The sequence below is a fragment of the Populus nigra genome, chromosome 9 (assembly GCF_951802175.1).
Source record: "Populus nigra chromosome 9, ddPopNigr1.1, whole genome shotgun sequence".
NCBI lineage: Eukaryota > Viridiplantae > Streptophyta > Magnoliopsida > Malpighiales > Salicaceae > Populus > Populus nigra.
In genome coordinates this window covers 15,128,382-15,149,961 of record NC_084860.1, presented here as the reverse complement: position 1 = coordinate 15,149,961, position 21,580 = coordinate 15,128,382, and the positions used below count along the sequence as shown (strand labels likewise).

The 21,580-nt window shown below is 35.0% G+C and overlaps 1 protein-coding gene and 1 long non-coding RNA gene across 3 annotated transcripts; one reads left to right on the top strand and one right to left on the bottom strand.

Annotated features, from left to right (window-relative positions):
• Window positions 1-1,404: 1,404 nt before the first annotated feature.
• LOC133702565 (calcium/calmodulin-regulated receptor-like kinase 1) lies at window positions 1,405-6,623 on the bottom strand. 2 transcript variants are annotated; one of them, XM_062126875.1, is made up of 8 exons: window positions 6,358-6,623; window positions 5,026-5,386; window positions 4,308-4,461; window positions 3,534-3,660; window positions 3,097-3,182; window positions 2,909-2,980; window positions 2,517-2,720; window positions 1,405-2,064 (listed from the first exon to the last, which is right to left on the bottom strand). In XM_062126875.1, exons 2-8 carry the CDS (start codon window positions 5,331-5,333, stop codon window positions 1,723-1,725), a joined length of 1,293 nt encoding a protein of 430 aa, XP_061982859.1. In that variant the 5' UTR covers window positions 5,334-5,386; window positions 6,358-6,623; the 3' UTR covers window positions 1,405-1,722. The 2 variants fall into 2 exon arrangements, with proteins under 2 accessions (XP_061982859.1, XP_061982860.1); XM_062126876.1 differs by lacking the exon at window positions 6,358-6,623 and adding an exon at window positions 6,096-6,343.
• Window positions 6,624-9,548: 2,925 nt separating this feature from the next.
• Window positions 9,549-17,571, top strand: LOC133702703 (uncharacterized). The gene is made up of 2 exons (XR_009843785.1): window positions 9,549-10,063; window positions 16,813-17,571. It is a non-coding gene; the product is annotated as an uncharacterized LOC133702703 (long non-coding RNA).
• Window positions 17,572-21,580: the final 4,009 nt, after the last annotated feature.

The following is a 21,580-nucleotide window of genomic DNA, read 5'->3' as shown; positions in this document are numbered from 1 at the left end:
AATCATATTACGTGTCCAGTTTCATTAGTGGATTAAAGGAAGAGATTAAGTTAAAGATTCTCAAGCCGACTACTTTAATACAAGCTTTGATCAGGCGAAGTGGCATGAAAAATCAATTGTTGCAGTTGTAAGAAGAAACATAATTGCTCCCAGAATCAGTTCTTCATTTAACAATGAAAGATCAGCAGGTAGTACACCCTATAAACCTTTCAACCAGCATGGAGTTGAGCAATCTAGTCCAAAACAATCTACAGATACACTTTATGAACAAAGAAGGAAACTTGGATTATGCTTTAAATATGACGATAAATTTGTACCTGGACATAAATGTAGTGTTAAAGGGATTCATTTGATTGAGAGAAGGGAGGATGAAAAGGAGAAATTCTTAGAAACAGAAGAAAAGGAACAAGGTTGTTGTAATGGGATTGGTTGAATAGTCCCACATGTTCATGAAGAGGCAACATATGGGAAAGACCTAGAGGAATTAAGCATGCAGTTCCCAGATTTTGTTATGGATTCTTGAGGTCAAGAACTCTTCGATTGAGGGGGTATTGTTAGGACACCAGGAATGAAGAGTACAGTATTAGCCATTGAAAATGCAGTGTGCGCAAGACAGCCAGCAGAAGAAGAATTGTAGCATGTGCATATAATAATCAAACTTCATTTTTTTCACTTCTGCCAAAACCCAAGTGGAAATTACCATTAACATTCAAAATCTCAAAAAAGAAAATGCAGTCTCAGAAGTAAAATCACGAAGATTTATAGTCTTTGGCTATGAAGTTATTGACCAACTACTGAAAGAACAATTAAATTCCAATTTAAGCAAGATCCATTTTAGTATAGCATACGAAATCTGCGTAAAACAATCTCTTTACAAGTTATCAAACATAAATAATCAACCGACTATCAAAATTCAAGAGCATTAAAAATATATATGAAAAAAAAAACCAGTGGAAAGAAATCAGAGAAGATTGCAGCCTACTTTTAGAGGGGAGAGAGAAGGAAGTGATAGGCGTTGGCCAAAGAATGAGTTGGAGGAGGAGGAGGGTGATAGAGAGGACATTGAGCTTTGAAGTGCAGCCATTGCTGCCATTTCTTCTTCCTGGTCACGCTCTGGTTGCCATTTTTTCTTCTGCTACTACTTGGTCACGCTCTGGCCTGTTTTGTTTTTGACACTGAATAGATGGGTAACGAAAGATAGCGTTTGTTTTGTCAGCAGATGATGTTTGTCTGATCAACGATGCTGTTTCTTGTTCTTCGTAATGAAATGGTGGCTTTCATGGCCCTGTTTCTGATTCATTGTTTAAAAAGTAATGATTCATCCCAAAAATAGATGGGCACAAGCCTAGTAATTCTGACTATGATCCAAGTGCATTTCATAGCATGGCGCTGACACTTCCAAGGGAAATGTGAACACAGCTCAAGGAAAAGAGGTGTTATTTTCCTTGCATTTTCATTCATGATTCATAGTATTAATGTACAAAATCATGGATGTCTTTTTATCAAAGCGAAAGAGAAAGAAGGGATCTAGTTATGTTACAAAAAAGAAGAAACCTATAAACAAACTGAATGTATCCTCTACTCTTCTAACTCAGAAGAGGGAAAAAAAACCCCATAACTACAAATCTGCTCGCCTAGCTCCTTTTGAACTGCATGTATATATCACAAACCAAAACCAAAACCATGGGCTGTCCCGAATGAACAAATTGTTTAAAATCATCTCTATACTTCACCAGTGTCAGCACTGTCAACTGACTCCTCTCTTCGGTGGTGGTGTTCAGAGAGAGGAGTTCTGATTTCTTGTTGGTCCATATCAATGGAAACTTCGTCTGCTGTGGTGGCAGAAAGGGACTTCTTGTGATGCTTCTTATTGTGCCTCAATTTGAGGATCCTGGAAAGAACTTGCACAATGTCTCGCATGGAAGGCCGTTTTCTTGGGGCACGGTTGACGCATTTATATGCTAGAACTGCCACTTCATTGAGCTCTTGAACATCAAATTTCCCATCCAGACGTGAATCAACTATTTCCTCCCACCCAACTTTTCCCTCAGTATTCATTGCAGCCTGTTCATCATATTAGAAAAACGGTTTTAAACTACAAACAGAAAAGGAAAAGACTGAAGTAGATATCCACTGGACCAACAGAAGCTAACATGACCTCTCTTTTCAAATGAGAGCAGACATTGTTCTGAAATGCAATGGAGAAGGTTACACGAGGAATTGAAAACAGATCATGATGAAGTATAACAAATAACAGCTAGTTTAAGACCCTTCAATGTTAGCATTCTTTTCCAATTTATTCTTATTCAAGGGAAAGCTGTTAGTGTTACCTATTTGGAAGTATTCTTAGTCTCCGTCACAAGTGAGGGCATAGTTTGTGCATTAAAAAACCAATATCCAAAGAATTGATGTTGAAATAAATAAGTTACATAGAAAAACCATCTGAACTTCGGCAAAAGTTTCAATTTGATTGTTGCATTTGACCATCCACATGAGAAAGAGTTGTTGAGACTTACAAGTTCAACATATTCCAGAAGACCTTGTTGAGGATTTCTGCCAGCTATAAGCTCAAAGAGCAACACTCCATAGCTGTAGACATCACTTTTCTTTGTGAACGTCCTTGAAGATATATATTCAGGATCAAGATACCCAAAAGTTCCCCTTATATTGGCTGCATGTTTGTCCACCATCTCTTCTCTTGAAAGCCCAAAATCAGCTACCTACTTGAACCAACATGAACAGGAGTATGAAATTAGCATGAGAACCTAACACTTGTTGATAGAAGAAAAACAACCATGATTGCACACATTGAATTAAACTAAGTTTTTCTTTAATATTCAAAACATTGGATGAAACTTTACTGTAATTTCTCACAAGGCAAAGTTTTTGTAATACACAGTGGACATACCCTGGCTCTCATGCACTGATCCAACAGAATGTTGGAAGATTTAATGTCCCGGTGAATCACAGGAGGAACTGCCTGCAGCATAATATATAGAAAATAGTAAATTTCTCATGGATAAAATAATGAAGAAGTTTTATTACCATGGAGGACATGCATGCACACAAAATAGTCCGCATAAAAAGAAAATTTACCCCATTATGGAGATACTCCAAGCCCCTTGCTACATCTAAAGCAATATAAACCCTCAAATCCCAGTTCAATGGTTTGAGGTCTTCTCCTGCGTGAAGAAGAAAACCGTGTCACTTTTCACAATCACCACAATGAAATCTCTTGATGGTGGTTCTTGATCCTTGCTACAGGATAGACAACTACAAAAAAGGTCACAATGGTACGTTCCAGTTTATTTAGCTAGAGCTCTCCTAGAGAGTGACAGGCAATTTCCAATTGCTGAAATCTGTCATACCTGAGCTTTACAAGTGACACAAACACTGATCTCTGTAACAAAGTGATGGTCAATCAAAGTGCAGCTATTTTACTTGCAATCTGAGACACAGATGTTTATCTGACTACAGCTTCCAGAAAGTTTGTGTGTGTATTTCTACCATACACAAAATTGATGTCAACTTACTGTATAAATGAGAAGCCAAGCTGCCTTCACTCATATAGACATATATAAGCATATGCTGGCCCTTTTCTGCACAATATCCAACCAAGTTCACAAGGTTTCTGTGATGCAACCTTCCCAATAGCATAACCTGAACATAATTAAAACAAAATTGAAAGGTTAAAAGCAATGAACAATATGATAGCAGAAAAATGTCTGCAGAAAAATGTCTACAGAAACAAGGGAGTCAATCGATGAAACAGTGACACATCAAACTTCATGCAGTAGGAGCAAAACAAGAACAATTGTCCTCCAGAGTGAAGAATTTCTTATTTATGACCTGGGTATAACTTATTTCCTAAACAGAACATAATTTTACAATTGGCTGACTCTCTTGATTTCATCACACTCCAAAATTTCTGTCCATAAATCATGTGCAAAGCACAGTAAATTATTTTCACCATTTATGCGTGCAGCTCTTTCTGTGATGTTTATGGTATTTCCTTTCCACTCATTACAAAACTTCATTAAAAACTTCCCCATCTGTTGACTAGCATGCCATTAGAAGTCAAACAAAAGGGGAAATAAATTTAGTCATACCTTACCCAGATAATTAAAGAAACTGTTCAGAAACCAGATCCAGTTCTGTTCAAGATATGTTTGTGCCAGTTGTCATTTCTTGAATCAGGCTTGATGAAACACATGTATGCTAATGTTGAAGACACATGCCAATAGCAAGTTGAAGTAACATTAATAAACCAATATGAGCATGAAAGTGAAATTGTTAACCGGCAATACCTCCGTCTGAAATTCTTTCTCCCCTTGCTTAGAATCAGTTGCAAGCACTTTAACAGCAACAATCTCATCCGTTGTAATCTGAGCTTTATAAACAGGACCAAATGCTCCTTGTCCTATTAGTGTTGTAAAATTACAGGTTGCTTTTTGTAGATCCCTGCACGATAACATTAAGAACAAAATTTAATCATGAATCTAAAGAAAGAAAAATACACACACACACACATAACAAAATACCACAGTTATAGATTAAAGAGATTGCATATCCTACTCAAATGTAATTCTGTTGCAACACACATAACAACACATCAGGAGGTTAAACTCATACAAAGCATTCAAGCCATCCTCTACATCAAGAGATTAATAATCAGATATTAAACACATTCTGAACTTAAAAAGCTCCAGTAGTTTCTCCTTCTATCTTAGACCCCCAAAATAAGCTATTTGCAGGTATAATTGAACTTCAAATCAGATCATTTTGAAGACTCTAAATTTGATGCACAATTATCCATTCACCATCATCAACTGTTCCAAGCAGCACAGGACCTTCTACATGTGCTGGAGCCAATACGCAGAAAACAAACTCTAACATCATAATAATTATGATCAGGTCACTCAATTGCAATCAGCCTCATCACTCTATCGTATGTATAACCAAAAAGTAATTTCATTCAAAATCAACAGATAGGTCATCACCGAAACAGATTAGAGAAAAACATACTTGTAAGAAAACTCAGGTATCCCAGAAACTGAAACGACATTACTCCTCTTAAATCCTTCCAGCCACAAGGGCACCCTGTTTCTTCCGGCTTTCACAGGTGACTCTGGATCAATGGTCGAGTCAGACATAACAGTACATGCATCTGCACCATTAGCCCGGATAGGGATCTTCGCCGCCCTCCTAGAACTGCTACTTCCAATCTGCGACCGCTTTCTATGGTACCTCAAACAAAACAGCGCTAAAATAGCCAAAAACACTCCAATCACCACCCCAATTGAAATCCCAATAATCAACCCTGATGACTCCATTTTTGTGTTCTATTTCACTATTTGCTATTGAATTCTCCAATCCATTGATACATCTGCAAAAAAGAAAATCTTGGTCAGTGTTAAAGAAAATCACGCCACTTTGCATCTTATAACAAGAAGTCAAACAGAGCAATATACACACATTTTCTATAGTTACGTCAGTAGTTAAGAGATTCTTGAATCTGACCTTTCAGTTATCATTTTTAACAATAGATTTCCTTGAAATTTATATGCTAGCAAATCATGGAATTAATAACAAAAGGGTAGTCAAATTTATAATTCTGTTTAACTAAAAATACAAGTCAATTTGCAGACTAGTAGTAAATTGTTAAAAAAGACAAAGAAACAACAACTCTGCATTCAGCCTGAATAGTCTACCTTGTAAAAACTGATACAATATGTCTACACCACTACGTAAGGAACCCATTTTCCAAATTGTCCTTAATTAAGCATCATTAACACATAATCATTCACTAAACAAGCAAAGAAAACAAAACGAAACCCAATTTTATAACTAAAAAGAAGAAGAAAAACCCACCATCCGTACTTCATCAAAACTTGAATTCCTTCTTGAATAAAGTTCAAAAAGAGGAAGCCACAAAGATAAAAGTTGAAGAAAAAGAGAAGCAAGCAAAACTATTTAACACACATTAAATCGTGGCCTTAATTTAGATTACTGAGATAGGATTTGCATTGAAAAGCATAATAAAAAATACAACTTGATAAATGCTTGTAAATCGCAAAACATTAACTCAGTCTGACCTGTATGATTAACAAAGACTTAACTCCAAAAAGACAGCATCTTTAAACCATTCAATGTTTGTACACAAACTTTTATATACCAGTCCAATTATATTCAAACCAAGAACACAAACACACAACACATTTATGATCTGTTTGGTTCAAAAGAAAGAAGAACTCAAAAACCCCAGATCAGAAATGGAAAAAAGAAAAGCAAAGACACATTCTCTTAAGAAACGTAAGAAGTTTTCCTCCCATTTTCGAGTTCAAAAATATTCATTACCTGTTTGCTTCGTTGGCAGAGAAAGGGAAACTGTTTGAGAGAATTACTGACCGTTACTGCAAGCTAAGAAAAAAAAAGAGATTTTGAGATTATTTTTTTCGGTGAAAAGAGAAAAGTGAGGTTTTTTTATATGATTTTGTGAGAGAGAGAAGATAATCTAAAGAATGCAGAGAAAAAGAGCTGCAGCTGCAGGTGCAGGCAGGCAGGCAGGATGTGCTACAAGGAGAAGAGGTATACTCTTGATATTGTGTTAGACAGACAGAGACAGAGCTAATGACAGTTTTTTTTATTCTTTTATTATTTTTATTTTAAAATTGCGTGAGGAGCCGCCGCTTTGCACTAATAAAAATGCGCCTCCGGGATTCGAGAGAGTAAAAATAAAATTTAAAAAAAATGATTTTTTTTCTTTTTGTTGTTTGATGTGCTTTTTCTCACAAATACACCCTTACATAAGGGTCCGAATGGGAGGATATTACTTCATAATTAAAATTCTCATGAATTACTGAATTTTGATTTTGAGGGAAGTGGGTTTAATGTATATTTAAGTAGTAATGATGAGTATTAAAAAAAAAAACTCTATGAATATTTATTGTTAAATTAATGAGATCTGAATTCTAATTGTTGGTGTATTTTTTAAGCTTTTTATTATATTTTATTATATATATTTAATATTAGTTATATATAAATAATATGTTATTTCATATTCCCAAAAGTAAATTTAATTCAAATTCATAATTAAACTTAAACACAATGAATATGACCAATTAATAGATTTTTTTCCAGCTAGTTCCTAATTTAATTTATAAAAACTTATTTCTACCCAAGAAAATACTATTTTGATTGCATTTAGTTAATGTCTTAGAGCAAATATGTATATAAAAGATAAAAATATGCTTGGTTAAATGGATGACAACTGAGAAATAAAAATAAATATATTTTTGAAACAATTTTAGAATGAATTCTTATCATTTTAAAATAAAATGAAAATGAAAGAGACATGTCTCATTGGTCTTAATATTTTTTATTTTTTTATCTCGATATAGTAACCAAATAAAATTTTTTATAATATTCAAGTTGTAATTAATAATATCCTATAAGATACAACTTGGTCTCGTTAACTAATATACTATATCATCTTCTAATTTTAATGTGTATGATCATAAAAGTAAAACTTGATATGGGTAGTCCAATCTTAATTTAGAAAGACAGCCAAATAATCACATGAGAAGAAAATTATTGAACAAAAATTTATTATACTTTTCAAAGAATGTAATCATTATAATAAGAAATCCAGATCACCCATATAAATATCAGTTTTCAAAGAAAAAAATTTACAAAAATATAGAATTTTAAAAGCCATATGAATTATATTCTTAAACTTCTATCCAGGTCTACAACTTGATGAGGGTGTTTATAGGATTGTAGAGCTTGTTAATTGATAGAGGATGAGAGGCATGTGGGGTTTGTCAAGAGGATGAAGAAAAAGCTAGGGTTATAGAATGTACAAATAAAATCCATTCTTCTTGCATTTACAAGGGTTAAAAATGAAGAAAACTTGTATTTTGTGTATATACTGGATGGAAATCCAAGAACACAGTCTATAGGGATTTTAGAATGCTATTTTTTGGGTAAATTTATTTTTTGGAAACTGAAATTTGTTATTTTCATGGCTAATCTTGATTTCTTACTAGTCATAATTACATTATTTAGAAAGCATAATAAACTTTTATTCCCTTATTTTCATTTTTTTTTTCTCCTCTGATTATTTAGGTCCTTTTCTAAATTAAAAGTTTGATTGTCCATATTAAGGTTTTTTTTTTGTTATCCACATCAAAAATAAAATAAGATTTGACAGCTTATATCAACTCTTCTGCATATTTGGTATTGTAGTAGTGATTATGTGATGTTTTGAATAAATAAGTAGGAAAATACAATAAAGCCCTTGAAGGCTTAAGATGTAGGAATAATTAAATGAAGGGTATTGTAGTAATTGTATAAATACATAATATATATAAATAGAAAAAAAAAAAAAAACAAGAGATCTGAAAATTTAGAGTAAAAAAACTGACGGGAGAGAGAAGGGAGAAAGAGGAAGAAGAAGAAGAAGAGAAAAGAGGGGAAAATAAGGGAAAAAGAAAAGGAGTTGGAGGAAATAAGTTTAAAGGTAAGATTTAAGTTGTTAAATATATAAATTTGTATTATTGAGCTTTTAATTTTGGTTTTGATAAATGTTAGGGTTTTGAAAATTTGTGTTTTGGGTTAATTGATGAATTAAGTTGAATGTTATAGAGTTAATTGTTGTGGGTATTTGATTATTTGGTTGATTTTGAGAGATTGAATTGAAAGATGATGATTTTGAGTTATGAATTGTGTAAATGGTGAATGTTGAGTTAGAAATTTGGCAAGAACAGTAGGTAACCTGTGAGAATTCTGAGTTGGAGGTTGAAGATGACGAAAATTCAATTTGGTCCCTCAATTTTGGAAAATTACAGTTTAGTCCCCAAACTTTGGAAAATTTGCAGAATGGTCCCTGGAGCCTATTCCAAGATTCTGAACAGAATAACATATGAATTATGGACAGAATTACTGTATAGATAAGAGAATTTAACACTTTCAATTTGGTCCTCCAATTTGACAAAATTACAATTTGATCCTAAAAATTTGGTAAAATTCCAGAATGGTCCCTGGAGTATAATGAGATGATCTGGACAGAAATGAGGATGAATTATGGACATAATTTCAGTATATTCATGGATTTATGATAAATTTTAGTTTGGTCCTCCAATTTGACAAAAGTTGCAATTTGACCCTTAAAAATATGATAAATTCCAGATTAGTCCCTAGCTGTACTATTATCTTTTTCAGATTAGTTTGATGAATAATTGAGGGTTATTTAGTGAATTATTACCAATTTTATTAATTGTTTTATTATGGATTAGATTTCGGGAAAACCGTTAAATGTTGGGTTTTTAGGAAAGATAACTAGTTAGTTCAAAAATATATAGGGTTATGGAATACACCCTTAGATAAGTGTATTAAATAGGTTATATATATATATATATATTCTTTTGAGTCATTCTTAAATATGTCTCCTTTATATTCAGATAATCCTGATATTCTACCGGCGGGACGTCAGTAGGATTTTTCTTCGATATCAGCTTTGAGTTTTATTGCTTTCAAGTCAGGTGAGTGGATAATTTTCCATATGCATGAGAAATATTATAAATATTTGATTTGCTAATATGAATTGGATCATGCTTCTTGATAATATATATGTTAATTATTATCCTTGTTTTGATAAAGCATGATCAATTATTGAATCTGAATTCTTGATATGAACCAACATATATTTTGAATTGACTTCTGAATTGATAGCTCCTCATTTGATTGATGTCATGAGTTGAGTTTTGAGATATGAATATGTTTGTTAGATTATGATTATGAACCTATGGTATGTCAGTCAGAATACCCATGCTAACAGGGTAGTGTTAGTCTTTGTGCACATCGTATCTGAACCCTAGTTGGTCGGGGGAGTCACCAACCTGTGTGGACTGATCATCCCACAGTACGGAGCCTCATGCTCATTGCATTTTGATTTTCTGACGAGTTTTACCATATGATCTTCTTGTTATGGCCAATTTGAGAACACTTCCATAAGAACCTAAATCCATACTTGTATATATATTTCTCATTGCTGTATTACCTCGTGTGTGTATATTGAACGTTATCTACTCACTGAGTTGTTGAACTCACCATCTCATTATTTATCCTTTTCAGGCTTATAGCTTGATAGCAGGTCATTTTGTTGGACCTTCAGAACCTGCTCTTTTGGTAGTAATTTGTACCTTTCCTTTATGTCTAGTTAGTGCTCCAAAACTCTGAACTTTTATAAACTTTTGTATTAAGACAATTCAATTATATTATGAAGTTGATTTTGTTATTAATGCTGCGTTGAACTCTGATTGAGTTAGGATAAGTTGTGTGTAAGTTTGGGTTCGCATAGGTATGGAACCTTGGAAGGGAACCTTGTCTATGTGCCGGTCATGGATCCGGGACTCGGGTCGTGACAAACGTGGTATCAGAGCTTTAGGTTAAAGAAACAATAATATAATTAAATTCATAATGAGTGGAGCATTAGGATCCGTATTGTCTTGTTTGTTGCCTTTGAAATTTTAAACTCTTATCAAGCATGTCTTCTTCTTTGTGATAGATATGCTTTCCTATAATTCTGTGATAATTATCATGCTATTGTTCTAGCATGACTTGAGTGCTCTCATTTTATTTTAGGAAATGCCGAGGAATAGACGAATAGCTGATACTGTTAGAGTAGAGGATGATCAGGATGATGTCCCTATTGTGCGGTTGAGAACTGCAAGGCAAAGAAGGAGGCGCGGTGCACCCGTGCCTCAACATGTTGAAGAGGTACCTCCACCAGTGGAGGAAGAGCCTCAGGAGATAGAAGAGGAAGATATGGTTGATGAAACAGGTGTGGGGGTAGCTGACCCTGAACCTGTTACAGAGCTTCAGCAACTTAGTCAGGTTGTGCGGACCTGGATAGAGTTTTCTATGGAGAGAGATAGAAGGAGGGATAGAGATGTACCCTCGACATCCCACACTGTTCAGGGAGTTAATGTGCCGTTGAATGACTTCATGAAGTTGGCACCTCCTATTTTTACTGGGATGGACAATTCAGAGGATCCTCAGAGGTTCCTAGATGATATTTGGCGACGGTGTGAAGCTTTGGGATGTACAGACCACCGAGCTGTGAGTTTGGCATCGTTCAGGTTGGAAGGAGATGTGGCAATCTCTTGGTTTGAGTCTAGAAAAAGAGCAAGACCAGTAGAGGCTCAGTGGACATGGAAGGAGTTTAGCTCCATGTTCTTAGACAGGTTTCTCCCTCAGAGCGTCAGGGATGCTCGACTTTATGAGTTTGAGAGGCTATCTCAGGGGAGCATGACAGTGGATGAGTATGATCTGAAGTTTACTCAGCTGTCTAGGTATGCAGAGCATCTTCTACCCACTGAGGAGTGGAGGGTGAAGAGGTTTATTAGAGGACTCAAATCCTCTATGTATTTGGTGATGGTGTCACAGGTGTTTCCATCATACTCCTCAGCTGTTGACAGCGCCAGATTGATAGAGGCGCGAGAATTAGAGGACATGAGTGTAGGCCAGTCTAAGAGGCCTAGAGAAGAGGGTCAGTCTTTTAGGCAACAGGGATTAAGTGCAGGTCCGTCTAGGGGACGAAGTGGCCGTCAGGGCTCATGGGTTCAGAGGAGGTTTAGACAGAGACCGTCAGTTAGTGGCTCAGGCGGTCAGAGTGGTAGTAGTGGTACTCAGAGTTTAGTTCAGACTGCACCTCGTAGTTCATTTGTTTCACCTAGTGATAGTTCTTCATGTCAGCATTGTGGAGGAAGTCATACTAGTGCAGAGTGCTACAGAAGGACTGGGGCTTGTTTTAGTTGTGGCCAGATAGGTCATAAGATCAGAGAGTGCCCGAGGAGACAGTTGTCAGCTTCGGGGTTATCTGCTTCAGTCCAGCATTCTATTCAGGCACCATCGACGAGCCAGTCTGTGGCTCATGGGGGTAGAGGTTTTGGTGGCCGTGGTCAGAGAGGTCGGGGTGCAGGTGATAGAGGTCAGATACAGCAGGGTCAGGGGCATGCCAGAGTTTTTGCCTTGACTCAGCAGGATGCTCAGGCATCCAACACAGTTGTTTCAGGTATTCTTCCTGTTTGCTCTTTTGAAGCAAAAGTTTTGTTTGATACGGGTGCAACCCATTCATTTGTGTCTCCATATTTTTCCATGAGGTTAGATAAACAACCAACCTTGTTAAAATCCCCGATTACAGTCTCCACTCCCTTAGATGAATTAATATTAGTGAAGTATGTGTATCTGGATTGTGAAATAGAGATTGGAGATAAGATCTTTATGGGAGACTTAAATGTCTTAGATATGGTTGATTTTGATGTGATTTTGGGAATGGATTGGTTGGCAAAGCATAGGGCTTCAGTAAATTGTTGGGGTAAGAAAATAATATTTGATCTAGATGAAGAAGTTGGGTTGATATTTCAAGGAGATAAGATTGGGTCTCCATCAATTATGTTGTCAGCTATCTCGAGGAAAATGGCTAGAAAAGGGATACAGTGCTACCTAGCATATATAGTGGATGTAGAGAAAGAAGTTCCCCAATTAGACCAAGTCCCTATAGTTAGGGAGTTTATTGATGTCTTTCCCGATGACTTACCTGGATTGCCTCCGTATAGGGAAATTGAGTTTTGTATTGATTTGGTTCCGGGTACTGAACCGATATCAATGGCACCATATAGAATGGCACCAGCAGAATTGAGGGAGCTAAAGAAGCAACTGCAGGATTTGTTGGATAAAAAGTTTATCCGACCAAGTGTGTCCCCTTGGGGAGCCCCGGTGTTGTTTGTGAAGAAGAAAGATGGGTCATTGAGGTTGTGTATAGATTATAGGCAACTGAATCGGGTGACAGTTCGAAATAGATACCCACTCCCTCGCATAGATGATTTGTTTGACCAATTGCAGGGAGCTCAATTCTTTTCTAAGATCGATCTTCGATCTGGGTATCATCAGTTGAGGATAAGAGATGAGGACATTTCAAAAACAGCTTTCAGAACTCGGTATGGTCATTATGAGTTCTTAGTGATGTCTTTTGGGTTGACGAATGCACCAGCAGCTTTTATGGATTTGATGAATAGAGTGTTTGGCCAGTTTATTGATCGATTTGTGATAGTTTTTATTGATGATATTTTGGTGTATTCGAGGTCTAGGGAGGAGCATGAGCAGCACTTGAGAATGGTGCTTCAAACTTTACGAGATCATCAGTTGTATGGCAAGTTCTCAAAGAGTGAGTTGTGGTTGGAGAGTGTAGCATTTCTTGGGCATGTAGTGTCAAGGAATGGGATTGAGGTTGATCCTCAAAAGATTGAGGCAGTTAAGCAGTGGCTTAGGCCTACTTCGGCGACAGAGATAAGAAGTTTCTTAGGGTTGGCCGGCTATTATCGGAGGTTTGTGGAGAACTTTTCTCGGATTTCTGCACCATTGACTAAGTTAACGCAGAAAAATGTTAAGTTTCAGTGGTCTGAAGCTTGTGAGAAAAGTTTCTTAGAGTTGAAAGAGAGATTGACTACAGCGCCTATTCTGGCAGTACCATCAGGTTCTGGTGGTTACACCGTGTATTGTGATGCTTCGAGAGTGGGGTTAGGATGTGTTCTAATGCAGCATGGCAAGGTTATTGCCTATGCTTCACGGTAGCTGAAGAAGCATGAACAGAACTATCCTACACATGATTTAGAGATGGCGGCTGTAATTTTTGCCTTGAAGATTTGGAAGCACTACTTGTATGGTGAAACTTGTGAGATCTTCACAGATCACAAGAGTTTGAAATATATCTTTCAGCAGAGAGATCTAAACCTGAGGCAGAGGAGATGGATGGAACTGCTGAAGGATTATGATTGTACCATACATTACCACCCAGGTAAGGCAAATGTAGTTGCCGATGCTTTGAGTAGAAAATCATCAGGGAGCTTAGCTCATATTCAGGAGGTACGAAGACCTCTGATTAGGGAGCTGCATGAGTTGGTGGATGAAGGAGCCAGATTTGATCTTAGTGAAGCTGGAGCAATGATTGCTCATTTTCAGGTTAAGTCAGATTTGTTTGATAAGATAAAAGCAGCTCAGAAGAAAGATGATTCACTACTTAGGATTAGAAATGAAGTTGAGCAGGGTAAAGCTGCAGGTTTTGTGATAGGTGATGATGATGTGCTGAGATATAGGGATAGACTTTGTGTACCTGATGTAGATGATCTGAGGAGAGAATTGATGGTAGAGGCACATCAGACAGTTTACACAATGCATCCAGGTTCCACCAAGATGTATAAAGACCTTAAGGTGTGTTATTGGTGGAATAGGATGAAGGCTGATGTAGCAGATTTTGTTTCTAGGTGTTTGACCTGTCAGAGGGTAAAGGGTGAACACCAGAAACCTCCTGGATTGTTGCAACCATTGTTGATTCCAGAATGGAAGTGGGAAAGGATCACAATGGACTTTGTGACAGGATTGCCTAGGAGTCAGGAGGGTTATGATTCAATATGGGTGATTGTTGACAGGTTGACAAAATCAGCCCATTTTCTGCCAGTTAAGATTACTTATGGATATGCAAAGTTGGCGGAATTGTTTATTAGTGAGATTGTACGGTTACATGGAGTGCCAATCTCAATAGTGTCTGATAGAGGTCCACAGTTTACATCGCGGTTTTGGGTGAAATTCCAAGAAGCTATGGGTACTAAAGTGCAGTTGAGTACAGCTTTTCACCCTCAGACAGATGGTCAATCTGAGAGGACTATTCAGATCTTGGAGGATATGCTGAGGGCTTGTATCATGGATTTTGGAGTTGGTTGGAGTAAGTTCCTACCATTAGTGGAATTTGCTTACAACAACAGTTATCAGGCTAGCATAGAGATGGCACCTTATGAGGCTTTGTATGGTCGGAAGTGTAGATCACCGGTTTGTTGGTTTGAGGTTGGTGAGAAGAGGCTAATGGGACCGGAGTTGATTCAGATTACCTCAGAGAAGATAGAGGTAATTAGAAAGAAGCTTCAAACAGCTCAGAGTAGACAGAAAAGTTACGCGGATAGAAGAAGGCGTGACTTAGAGTTTTCAGTGGGTGATTGTGTGTTCTTAAAAGTATCACCGACAAAAGGAGTATTCAGGTTTGGGAAGAAAGGCAAGTTAAGTCCTCGATTCATTGGACCGTATGAGATTCTGGAGAGAGTTGGGGCGGTTGCTTATAGGTTAGCATTACCACCAAACTTGTCTGCTATTCATCCGGTATTTCATGTTTCAATGCTAAGGAAGTATATGTCAGATCCATCACATGTGTTAGAGGTTCATCCCATTGAATTGAGGGATGATATGGTTTATGAGGTGCAACCAGAAGCTATAGTCGACCGACAAGTGAGGAAGCTTAGGTCGAAGGATATAGCTTCAGTGAAAGTGAAATGGAAAGGTCATTCACGTGAGGAAGCGACCTGGGAGCTCGAGGATAAGATGCGTGAGGAGTATCCTCATCTTTTCGATAATCTCGGTAAGTGTTCAATCTTTTCTATTAAGTTTCGAGGACGAAACTTTTATAAGGTGGGGAGATTGTGATGTTTTGAATAAATAAGTAGGAAAATACAATAAAGCCCTTGAAGGCTTAAGATGTAGGAATAATTAAATGAAGGGTATTGTAGTAATTGTATAAATACATAATATATATAAATAGAAAAAAAAAAAAAAACAAGAGATCTGAAAATTTAGAGTAAAAAAACTGACGGGAGAGAGAAGGGAGAAAGAGGAAGAAGAAGAAGAAGAGAAAAGAGGGGAAAATAAGGGAAAAAGAAAAGGAGTTGGAGGAAATAAGTTTAAAGGTAAGATTTAAGTTGTTAAATATATAAATTTGTATTATTGAGCTTTTAATTTTGGTTTTGATAAATGTTAGGGTTTTGAAAATTTGTGTTTTGGGTTAATTGATGAATTAAGTTGAATGTTATAGAGTTAATTGTTGTGGGTATTTGATTATTTGGTTGATTTTGAGAGATTGAATTGAAAGATGATGATTTTGAGTTATGAATTGTGTAAATGGTGAATGTTGAGTTAGAAATTTGGCAAGAACAGTAGGTAACCTGTGAGAATTCTGAGTTGGAGGTTGAAGATGACGAAAATTCAATTTGGTCCCTCAATTTTGGAAAATTACAGTTTAGTCCCCAAACTTTGGAAAATTTGCAGAATGGTCCCTGGAGCCTATTCCAAGATTCTGAACAGAATAACATATGAATTATGGACAGAATTACTGTATAGATAAGAGAATTTAACACTTTCAATTTGGTCCTCCAATTTGACAAAATTACAATTTGATCCTAAAAATTTGGTAAAATTCCAGAATGGTCCCTGGAGTATAATGAGATGATCTGGACAGAAATGAGGATGAATTATGGACATAATTTCAGTATATTCATGGATTTATGATAAATTTTAGTTTGGTCCTCCAATTTGACAAAAGTTGCAATTTGACCCTTAAAAATATGATAAATTCCAGATTAGTCCCTAGCTGTACTATTATCTTTTTCAGATTAGTTTGATGAATAATTGAGGGTTATTTAGTGAATTATTACCAATTTTATTAATTGTTTTATTATGGATTAGATTTCGGGAAAACCGTTAAATGTTGGGTTTTTAGGAAAGATAACTAGTTAGTTCAAAAATATATAGGGTTATGGAATACACCCTTAGATAAGTGTATTAAATAGGTTATATATATATATATATATTCTTTTGAGTCATTCTTAAATATGTCTCCTTTATATTCAGATAATCCTGATATTCTACCGGCGGGACGTCAGTAGGATTTTTCTTCGATATCAGCTTTGAGTTTTATTGCTTTCAAGTCAGGTGAGTGGATAATTTTCCATATGCATGAGAAATATTATAAATATTTGATTTGCTAATATGAATTGGATCATGCTTCTTGATAATATATATGTTAATTATTATCCTTGTTTTGATAAAGCATGATCAATTATTGAATCTGAATTCTTGATATGAACCAACATATATTTTGAATTGACTTCTGAATTGATAGCTCCTCATTTGATTGATGTCATGAGTTGAGTTTTGAGATATGAATATGTTTGTTAGATTATGATTATGAACCTATGGTATGTCAGTCAGAATACCCATGCTAACAGGGTAGTGTTAGTCTTTGTGCACATCGTATCTGAACCCTAGTTGGTCGGGGGAGTCACCAACCTGTGTGGACTGATCATCCCACAGTACGGAGCCTCATGCTCATTGCATTTTGATTTTCTGACGAGTTTTACCATATGATCTTCTTGTTATGGCCAATTTGAGAACACTTCCATAAGAACCTAAATCCATACTTGTATATATATTTCTCATTGCTGTATTACCTCGTGTGTGTATATTGAACGTTATCTACTCACTGAGTTGTTGAACTCACCATCTCATTATTTATCCTTTTCAGGCTTATAGCTTGATAGCAGGTCATTTTGTTGGACCTTCAGAACCTGCTCTTTTGGTAGTAATTTGTACCTTTCCTTTATGTCTAGTTAGTGCTCCAAAACTCTGAACTTTTATAAACTTTTGTATTAAGACAATTCAATTATATTATGAAGTTGATTTTGTTATTAATGCTGCGTTGAACTCTGATTGAGTTAGGATAAGTTGTGTGTAAGTTTGGGTTCGCATAGGTATGGAACCTTGGAAGGGAACCTTGTCTATGTGCCGGTCATGGATCCGGGACTCGGGTCGTGACAGATTATGGTTTAAATTACTTTTCGTTCAGAAATATATTAAAATAATATTTTTTTTTATGTTTTAAAATTATTTTTGATATCAGCACGTTGAAACAATCTAAAAATATAAAAAAATAATTTTTAATAATTGTTATTTTTTAAAATTTAAAGGAATGTTGGTTTGCATTGCGTTTCCAAAGATGCTATGTAAAACTAGAAAATAATGCAGTGTATTGTAAGATCCGCTATTAAAAGAATAAGAATTGCAGAAGAAAAATAAAGAATTTTGATGGAGAAGAGTTGAAGCAGAAAAGATAATAATCTTCATAAATTAAGAATATGTATTTAAAGGTTTACAACTAAATTAAAAATGCTGAAATATCTCAACAACAATTAGAGATTAATTATTGACACTACTGCTACTAACACAAAATCAGAAAATCTTACAGCAAAATCTGTTATAAAATAGAGTAAACACAAGACTAATTAATTCCAGCAACATTTATTTCGGTATTTAGAGGCAGGCAAATTCTCATGGATTCTAACATGTATTAGTTAATGGAACCAAGCTGTAACGTATAGGATATATCATTAGTTATAGTTTAATTAAGAACCACAAAATATCCAGTAACCTATCTTAAAATTGCTTATATGTAAAAACTAATAAAAAGAAAAAAAAGGATGTTAAAGTGTGCAAGTATAGTTGAAACTAGATCATTGATCAACGCTACGCTGTGGATTAGATTAATTTTTTTACCGTTAAAAAATGTTTCATGAATTACTAATATTTTTTCTAGTAGAAGAAAAAACTTGAACAATGTAAGGGTTGACTTTATATGACCCGGTCAACTTGATGAGTCCGAAAACAACCCAAACAATTAGTTTGATTGAAAAATTTCAAGAAGACATATTTTTATAAAATATTAAAACAACAATATATTGGATTGATTCGAGTTTAACCTTTCAAATCCACAACTCTAGTAATAACGCTATGATAACCACATATAAAAAAATAAAAACAAATTATGAAGTTTAATTTCCTATCAACTTAACGTTGAATGATAAAATTAAAAAAACATCAATTAAAAAAATAATCTAGAGAATAACTTGATTGAACCTAGGTTAACATGCCAAATTCGCAACCTAGGTCATGATGTTAAGATAACATCATAGAAAACAAATCAAAACAAATTATAAAACCCAATTCTCAATCAACCAATGGTGAATAATGAAATTGAATTAAAAAAAAATAAAAAAGATATAAAAAACAACCCGAATCAATCCGTCAAACTCATAACATGGATCATAAGACCGAGATAAGCTACCAAACCCGTGACCCGGGTTACGAGGTTGAGATAACCTTATAAAAAGTAAATCAAAATGAATTATGAAGCATAATTCTCAATTAATGTTGAAAGAAAAAATTGTAAAAAAAATTAATTAAAAGAAATAACTAAAAAGAATTATCTAAGTCAACCTAAGTTAATTCGTCAAACTCATGTCTCAAGTCATGAGACTAAGATAACCTCACAGAAAGCAAACAAAAACAAATGAGGAAGTTTAATTTCCAATCAATAAAATGTTATAGGATAAAAATGAAAAAAGTCAATTAAAAAAGAAAAAAACTAAGTAACCAGGTTAGCCTGCCAAACCAATAACCGAGGTCATGAGTTCAGATAACTCTAAAGAAACAAAATAAAAATAAATCATAAAGTCTAATTTTTAAAAAATCAAAATGTTAAAGGATAAAATTGGACTTAAAAATATATAGATTAAAAATAAAGTATTCTTAGAATAAATAATGCATTTGTGATGTGGTGTCCAGTGAAACTTGTTAATATAAAAAATAATTCATTGCCCAGAACAATTTTGGAAATTAAACCAACTTAAAAATGAAAATGAAATCCCAATTTTGCAATTAATTCTTCAAGCGGTAGAAAACATAGTTTTTAAACTCAATTCAAGATTAATTTAAGACAAGTTTTGAGTCATGAGTTATATAAATTGATCAGAGTTTTGATTAGATTGATATTATTTTTAAAAAAATAAAAAAAATCAATAAATTTTGATTGAGTTTTTTCCTGATCGACCAGGTCACACAAACCATTCAAATTTTTAATATCATTTTATTTTTTTTATTAAAACCAACCCGGCCTAGTTTTGGATCACCTGGGTCATGTGTCATTTAGTGTGGTGGCGTCTGGTTGGTTTTAAAATAATGATTGAAAGGCAAGTAGGCAAACCAAAATGGGCTTTGGATTGTACTGGCGAGTATGCATCTTTGTACACGCGAGGAATTTATGTTTCTAGTTTTTTTGGGATGGATTGGGTGTGTGTTGGGTCATGATTTAACTTGAGGAACTGGACACGTGGGGCCTGTAGGGTTCGTTGATTTTTCTAGGACACCAAAATACCTCTAAGATCTAAAGTGAAGTCAGTATTTTGAGTACAGCAAGGCTGTGTTCTTTAAGGGGTGTGACTTTAATGTGACAAGGATTATCGGCTAATGCCATGTGGAAGTAAAGGCTTGCAGCCGGTGTGTCCTCCCATTTGGAGATTAATATCTCGGTTTGTACCCTCTCCATTTTTATATTTTTAAAGTATTTTTAATTTTTTTTTAAATTATTTTGATGTGTTAATATTAAAATATATTATTTTAAAAATAAAAAATATTATTTTTTAAAATAACTAAATTACTAACACATTTTCGAATACCTTCAACTACACCAATAAAATATTAGTCTAGCGGTTAAAACACTGCTATATTCCTGCAAAGAAAAAAAAAATTTAAATTTTAAAAAATATATTTATCAGAAGGGAGAACCACAAACTCCAAACAAAATTAGTTTCACCTTTTAAAAAAAAATACAAGAATAACAGATATAAAAAAAAAACTCCAATCACAAGTTCTTATAACTGCCAACGATGATACCAATTTGTGAAAGGAGCATCTCACAGAAACAATAAGCCAATAAAAACCCATTGCAGACAATGGAAGCTACCTAACTTGGAATATCAAATTGGATGAGACAAGATACAAGAAACTGCCCTCAAGAATGCATAGAACACATAAGTTTTGGTAAGACTTCAGGGTTTGCAATTGGTTGCTACTAAGAGATATGCAGTATTATATATAGGGTATTACTAGGGAAACAATACCTTAGCAAGTGTGAAGGTTGCTGCTGTCGGCACCCTTCTTAGGTTATATATACGAGGAAAATGATACTTGGTTGGAAGCAATTGCCAACCTCCCACACCTACTATGAATAGAAAGGTTAAAAATCATGATTCAACAAGCAAATCTAAGGTGAGAAGAATATATGAACTCCCACATATGATCTTAATTAATTTGATGAAAATGATCTTATTCCTTGTCATCGTGCTTAAGATATTTCGAGACATTGTTTTCCCTTAACTATTCTGATTATAATATTCATGATGATAAACTGATACATTGTTTTCCCTTGCATTAATTGGAAGTACTGATGTTTGCCCTGAAATGAAAAATCTTCCGTCAGTATAAATAGATCCACAGCAATTTTTTCCCTATTGACAAAGTACGTATATATTATCATAAGATGTTTCTCGAGGTGCATACAGTCACAGCTATGCACCAAGTCCTCTCATTTCACATCAACGTATCTTGACAATGTACTGCAAATATAAGAAAATCTGGTGATATAATTCTGTATCAATTACGACTAAACTAATCCAGAAATCAGATTATTGGCTCTGCTCAGTCATCTACTACTTATGATCCCTGGCATCATCATCACCCGCCTGGCTTGAGACAACGGCTTCTTCTAGCTGATAAAAAGGGAATATCCCTCCCTCGCTGTTTGTTACTTGAGCACTAAATAAACGAAAGCTAACGTAGATGCCTGAGTTATTGCATGTCTCGAATG

Excerpts from the sequence above, each read along its gene's own strand:
- LOC133702565 (XM_062126875.1), bottom strand. The coding sequence starts at position 5,333 with ATGGAGTCATCAGGGTTGATTATTGGGATTTCAATTGGGGTGGTGATT. Across the intron at positions 4,462-5,025 it reads ATACCTGAGTTTTCTTACAA|GGATCTACAAAAAGCAACCT; the intron begins GTATGTTTTTCT and ends GTTATCGTGCAG. Across the intron at positions 2,721-2,908 it reads ATCAGTGCATGAGAGCCAGG|GTAGCTGATTTTGGGCTTTC; the intron begins GTATGTCCACTG and ends TGGTTCAAGTAG.